Source organism: Uloborus diversus, unplaced genomic scaffold, assembly GCF_026930045.1.
Source record: "Uloborus diversus isolate 005 unplaced genomic scaffold, Udiv.v.3.1 scaffold_11, whole genome shotgun sequence".
Classification (NCBI taxonomy): Eukaryota; Metazoa; Arthropoda; class Arachnida; order Araneae; family Uloboridae; genus Uloborus; species Uloborus diversus.
The window spans coordinates 4956243-4964223 of NW_026557765.1; the positions used below are offsets into that span (position 1 = coordinate 4956243).

At 29.3% G+C, this 7981-nt stretch overlaps 1 protein-coding gene across 1 annotated transcript; it reads right to left on the reverse strand.

Moving 5' to 3' along the window:
* Nucleotides 1–5271: 5271 nt before the first annotated feature.
* Nucleotides 5272–7775, reverse strand: LOC129232168 (putative uncharacterized protein DDB_G0287457). Its single transcript, XM_054866408.1, has 2 exons — nucleotides 7592–7775; nucleotides 5272–5510 (listed from the first exon to the last, which is right to left on the reverse strand). The coding sequence occupies exons 1-2, from the start codon at nucleotides 7773–7775 to the stop codon at nucleotides 5272–5274; spliced, it is 423 nt and encodes a 140-aa protein (XP_054722383.1).
* Between the last annotated feature and the right edge of the window lie 206 nt (nucleotides 7776–7981).

Consider the following 7981-nt stretch of genomic DNA (forward strand, 5'->3'; position numbering starts at 1 on the left):
CATCATAAGTACCAACGCTATAATAAATGAAGTAGATAACGTTATACAAGTGACAAAGCATAGCGCAGAAAATTTCATTTCTTCCAGCTGTTTCAAAATCATCTTCTTACCTGTTCCAGCTATAATGTTATGGCACAATCTAACACCTCCTACTATCATAATCTCACTACTGCAACAGTATTATTATCAATGATCATCATCGTCATCATCATCACTGTTAACAACGCTAGTAATTTCATCTTAGTCATCGCTTCATTATCATTGTTGTTATTGTTGTTTCAACTGCTATTAATATTATTTTTTTAATTATTATAACTGCCTTTTCGCATCATCAAAAATATTCTCTCATTATTTTCATCATTATTATCATTGCTATCCTCATCATCACCCCTATCATCAGCACCGATATCGTCACTATTAGTAGTCATTATCTTTATAATCATCATTATCAATATTTCCATTTTATCAACACTTGCAACTTTATCATCATGGTCAAACGGGGAGAGTTAGAGGGCAAGCATGAGATTGTACCACATCATATGTAGCGCTTGACTGGGCTTGATTCAGCTACGCGAATGTCAAAGCACGTTTTCACACTTCCACCTCTAAAAAAGACATACTACCTCTAGCATTTAAATAGTTCTACCACAAATTATCTGGTGCAATCTAATCCAAGCTGTCACTAGCTCACTCCTATTGTCAGTATTATCAACGTGAATCATATAATCATCGTCCTCTCTTGTATTATAATGATTATGATTATTATTTTCATCGTCGTCGGCCTCATTACCTTTACTGCATTTATTTTTATAATTACTATTTCCAACATTGTTGTCATCATCATTATGATTACTATTATCATTTATATCATCGCAATATTATCATCCTAATTTCATTATCAATGTTTTATTTTCTATTGCCATTATTATTGTTTTTATCATCACTGCCTTAATCACAATCTCTAAAAAAGACAGCATACTACCTCTAGTATTTATATAGTTCAACCGCAATTATCTGGTGCAACCTAATCCATGCTGTCACTAACTCACTCCTTTTGTCAGTATTATCAACGTGAATCATAATCATCATCCTCTCTACTACTTTCATTGTTAAGATTATTTTTATTATCATTGCCGTCATCATCATTACAGCAGATATTTCTATTATTACTATTTTCAATAGTATCATATTATGACTGCTATAATTCTTTTTCATCCTCACAATATTATCATCATAATTTCATTACCTTCACTATCACTGCTTTAATCCCATTCAACATCCTGGATATTATTATTACCACCACCATCGTTATTAATATTAATCATTGTCAACAATCTTTATAAATACTTATTTTTATTGCATCGATTATCATCATTATCATCGCTGTTATTTTTGTCATTAGCAACATTATTATTATTTTAATGATCCTACTCGCCGTAGTCAGTTTAATGTCATCATTATTGTAGCGATTAATTTCTGTTTTTTTATCACCGTTATTCCCATCACAATCCTCGTCTTTATTATCATGTTTTATCCTCATCATCTTCATCATTGCTAACTTTAATATTACTTCATCATCATCCTTTTTTTTTTTTTGTTATCAGCTCTGCTGTCATTATTATCTTACCTAGTAGCCACGATCTATTTCGCACAACCTAATTCTAGCTGCCTCAAACTAACCCCTTTCGCTGGTATTATTATCGTCAATAACCATCATCATCTCTGCTATTATGATCATTTAGATAGTCATTTTCAGCCGTCATTATCATTAGTGTACTTTTTTCTATTCTTACGATTTTCAATGTTATTATCATTATCATAATGATAAATATAGTTATTTTTCATAATCACAATTTTATCACCATTGTCATCCATAATATCATGACCATTTTCGTAATCATATTCATTATCCTCATTTTTATTACTATCATCATCAGTACGTCATCATTATTAATATTAATCAGTATAAGAAATCTATATCATAATTGTTACTTCGTTATTATGATCACAATCATTGTCATCGCTATTATTTTCGTCATTATCAGCATTTTTTTATTTTTATTATCCTTCTCGCCAGTCATTTTAATCGTCATTTCAATTAGGATTAAGATTGTTTTCATTGTCATTATTTTCATCACTTATCATCTTCATTATCATTTGTATCCACTTCATTATTACTAACATTAACATTATTGTATCATCATCCTTTTTCATTTTCAGCACTGTTATCCTTCTCATCATTATCTTTAAGATCATCGTTATAAATATTACCATTTTAGGAGCACTTATTAATATCTTTATAATCGTCATCGCATGGAGTGAGTTTGAGAGTAAACGTGAGATTGTGCCTCATCACATGTACCACCCGAGAGGACTTGATTCTGTTACGCAAATGTTAAAGCACAGTGTAGACCATTTTAATCAACCGTCCATCTCTAAAATAGACGGCATCTTACCTCTAATAATTATATAGTTCTACCTCAATTATTCGGCACAACGTAATCCATGTTGTCACAAACTCACTTCTTTCGACGGTATTATCATCGTCAATCACCATCATCATATCTACAGTTAATATTAGTCAGACTACTATTTTCATTACCATCATTGTCAGTAATATTACTGTATTTATTTAAATTATTGCTTCCAATATTATTATTATTATTTTATGATTACTGTTATAATTTTTCACCATAACTTCATCAAAATTTCATTATCATTTTTATCTTTTTAACCGTTATCATTGTTTTTGTCATCTTTGCCTTGATCACAATCATCATCATCATCATTATTATTGCTATCCTCATCATTATAACAATTACTGTCATCAATAATAATGTTAAATCATTCCTTATTATAATTGTTGTTATTTTCATTATTGTCATCCATAATCATTATCATCGCTATTATTTTCGTCGTTATAAACATTGATTATATTTTTGTCATACTTCTCGCAGTAGGCATTTTAATCATCATTATTTTTATGATACAGTTTTTGCTAGCATTCTTTTCATTACTATTATCATTATCATCAATTTTTCATCACTATTATCTTTATTATCATTATCATCAATTTTTCATCACTATTATAATTTTTATTATCGTTATCATCAATTTTTGAACACTATTATCTTTATTATCATTACTTTTTCATCAGTATTATCATCTTTATCATTATCATTTTTGTCCTCATAATTATCTTTACTAAAATTAACATTATTTCATTACATCCATTTTTGTTACCATTATTATCATCATCCTACCTGGTTTTACCACGGTCTATTTTGCACATTGTAGTTCCATCTATCACAAACTCAGCCATTTCGCCGGTACTATCATCCACAATCACCATCATCATCTCTACTATTATGATTATTATTTTCATCGTCGTCGTCCTCATTACATTTACTGCCTTTATTTTTGTTATTACTATTTCCAGTATTGTTATCGTCATCATTATTATTACGATTATTGTTATCATTTACATTATCGCAATATTATCATCCTAACTTCATTATTATTATTTTATTTTTGTATTGCCATTATCATCCTTTTTATTATCATTGCCTTAATCACATTCAGCATCCTCATTAATATTATTACTATCATGATCATTATAACTTCTACTGCCATCATTATTAATTTTAAGCATTATCCGCAATCTTTATTATAGTTATTGTTATTATCATATATTACAATCATTATCATCGCTGCTGTTTCCGTCATTATCAACATTATTCTTATTTTCATCATCCATCTCGCTGTAGTCATTTTAATCATCAAACTTATTAAGTTTAATATTATTTTTTGTTATTTGAACCACTATTTTTATCTTTATCAGCATAATCATCATTTAAATTATCATCATCATTACTATTAAAATTATTTCCATATCGACCTTTTTCTTATCAACATTCTTATAATTATTATCTCACCTTGTTTTACCGCGATTTATATCGCTCAATCAAATCCTAGCTGTCTCAAACTCCTCTTTCGACGGTATTATCATCGTCAATCACGAAGATCATCATCTCTACTGTTATGATTAAGATTATTATTTTCATCATCATCGTTATCATTAGTAATTTTATTGTGATTACTATTATCATTTTCATCATCAAAATTTGTCATCATAATTTCATTATCAATATTTTTATCTTTTTTTATTATTATCATCCTTATTATTATTCCTGCCTTAATCACATTCAGCAGTTTCATTATTGTTATTACTATCCTCATCATTACAACTATTACTGCTATCATTATTAATACTGATCATTATCTACACTCTTTATTATAATTTTTGTTATTGTCATCCATTATCACCATAATCATTATTATCATCTCTATTTTCGTTATTGTCAACATTTTTCATATTTCCGTCATCCTTCTCGCCGTAGTCATTTTAACGATCATTATTATTGCGATTTAATATTATATTGTCATCATATAATTTGTTCTTGTCATCATTATTTTCATCACTATTATCATCTTTTTTATCATTATCTTCATTTCTATGTTCCTCATCATTACAAACAATCAATATTCTGCATCATTAACATTATTTTATCATCATTTTCATTATCAACACTTTTTATCATCATCATAATTTCATTATCAACACTTTTTATCATCGTAAAATTTCATCATTATTTTCATCTTTTTCATTACCATTATTATCATCATTACTGCATTAACCACATTCAGCATCCTCATCATGATAACTGTTACTGTTCTCATTTTTAATGTTAATTACTTTCAACACTCTTCACTATAATTATTATTATCATCCATTATCACAATAATCATTATCATTGCTATTGTTATTGTTATCAAAAATTTTCATATTTTCATCATCCTTATCGCCATAGTCATTTTAAGCATCATTATTGTTGCAATAAATATTTTTTGTTTTCATCATTATTTTCATCACTACTATCATTTCTATATTCCTCATCATCGCTACAAACAATTTATATTCTGCATCATTAACGTTATTCCATCATCATCCTTTTTATTAAAATTACCTTCATGATCAATATCATCATCGTCGAATGAGGTGAGTTTGAGATCCAACGACATCATATGTAGCTCTTGAATGGGCGTTATTCAGATACGCAAATGTTAAAGCAGAGTGCAGCACATTTTTAACCTTCCATATCTAAAGAAGAAATCCTCCTTTCTCTAATAATTATACAGTTCTACTAGAACTATTTTGTAAAAAATATAGTCTTTTGTCACACACTCACTCCTTCGACGGCATTATCATCGTCAATCACCATCAATATCTCTACGATTACCCTGATTAATATTACTACTTTCATCATCATCGTAGTCATTATCATTACTGTATTTATTTTCAATATTATCAGCATCATTTTTACTATCATTTTCCATCCTCACAAGAATATCGTTTTCATCCATTTTTATTACCACTGTCATACTTATCATCATCGGCACTTCTTTAATCACGCTCAGCACCATCATTGTTATTATTACTATCATGGTAACTATTACAATTTTGATTATTTTTTATCATTATAATCTTTTTATAATTAGTTATTTTCATTATTTTTATCCATTATCGTCGCAATTATTTTCGTCATTCTGAATTATTATTTTCATTATACTTCTTGCCGTAGTCATTTTAATCATCTTTATTATTACGATTAATATTATTTTTATCCTTTTTTTATCACTTATTTTCTTTTACCTCAGGGACTCACCCATTTTTTGGGTGTAGTACGGGTGTGGCAATCCCGAGGTACCTTAGCTACCCAGTGTCTGGGGGTATAACTGGGCACCCCTGTCTCCAGGGGGTTTATAAATATGGAGACCTGGTCCTCCAGGTTGGGGGTTGGGTGTGGAGTTAACAACTCCACCCTGTAAAAATATATTGTTAGGAAAAAAATGTAGGAAAATTCTGGTAGGATCTTCAGAAGAAAATTTGGAAAAGTACCTAAGGATTTTAAATTCGGACGATGGAATGTTATATCATTATGGCTCGGTTGTTTGGAAAGTGACTTTAAAACCACCAAATCCTCAAACTAGAGAAGTCCGGCGAAAAATCAATCCAACTGGAATAAAGTATAGAAAAGATCAGGGCACTCAACAGGTTGTCGAGCCAGTGATGATGATGATTATCACCCTTGTTTTCACATTATCATTTCTATCCTCATCATTGCAAACATTATTCCATCGTCAGCATCATTAACGTTTTTTCATCATCATCCTTTTTAGTATTGACACTCTTATCATTATTATCCTTATGAATCATCATTATGAATATGTATTATCATTTTCATTAACACTTTTTTTTATTTATCGAGACTGTTGAATAGGGTGACTTTGTGAACATAGATGAGATTGTGCCACCTCATATATACCATTCAAATGAGCTTGATTCCGCTAATGTTAAAGAGGAGTGCAGCACGTTTTAAACCTTCCATCTCTCTCTGAAAAAAAAAAAAAAAACCAGCATCCTACGTCTAACAATTATATGGTTTTACCACGATTTTTTTGACACAATCTAATCCCTGCTGTCTCAAACTCACACTTTTCGACGGTATTCTCATCGCCAATCACCATCATCATCCTCTCTATTATTATTATCATCATTGAGGTTATTATTTTTATCATCGTCATTATCATTTCTGTATTTATTACTATTATTCCTGTTTCCAACATTATTATGATCATAATTGTTCTGATTAACATCATTTTTCATCTCAATGTTATCATCATACTATCATTTTCGTCATCATTATTTTCTTCGTTTTTATTACCATTATCACCCGTATAATCATCCTCATCACTACCGTATTCACTTTCAGCATCAGCATTATTATTGCCATCTTCGTCATTATAACTCTTAGTGTCATCATTACTATCATTATCCTTTATTGTTATTTTTATCATTATTAACATCCATCATCATCAAAATCATTATTTTTATCGCCATTATATTTAATGTCCTCATTATCATCATTTCTATCCTCATCATTGCAAACATTATTCCATCGGCAGCAGAATTAACATTTTTTCATCATCATCCTTTTTAGTATTGACACTCTTATCATTATTATCCTTATGAATCATCATTATGAATATGTATTATCATTTTCATTAACACTCTTTTTTTTATTTATCGAGACTGTTGAATAGGGTGACTTTGTGAACATAGATGAGATTGTGCCACGTCATAAGTACCATTCAAATGAGCTTGATTCCGCTAATGCAAAAGTGGAGTGCAGAACATTTTAAACCTTCCATCTCTCTAAAAAAAAAACAAACAAACAAACAAAAAGTAAGAAAAAAAAACAGCATCCTACTTCTAACAATTATGTGGTTTTACCACGATTTTTTTGACACAATCTAATTCCTGCTGTCACAAACTCACCCTTTCCGACGGTATTCTCATCGTCAATCACCATACTCATCCTGTTTATTATTATCATTATTGAGGTTGTTATTTTTATCATCGTCATTATCATTTCTGTATTTATTACTATTATTGCTGTTTTCAACATTATTATGATCATAATTATTATTCTGATTAATATCAATTTTCATCTCAATGTTATCATCATACTATCATTGCCGTCATCATTATTTTCTTCGTTTTTATTACCATTATCACACTTATAATCATCCTCATCACTACCGTATTCACTTTCAGCATCAGCATTATTATTGCCATCTTCGTCATTATAAGAGTTAGTTTCATCATTACTACCATTATCCTTTATTGTTTTTTTATCATCATTAACATCCATCATAATCAAAATCATTATTTTTATCGCTATTATATTTAATGTCCTCATTATCATCATTTCTATCCTCATCATTGCGAACATTATTCTATCGTCAGCAAAATTAACATTTTTTCATCGTCATCCTTTTTATTGTTGACACTCTTATCATTATTATCCTTATGAATCATCATTATGAATATGTGTTATCATTTTCATTAACACTCTTT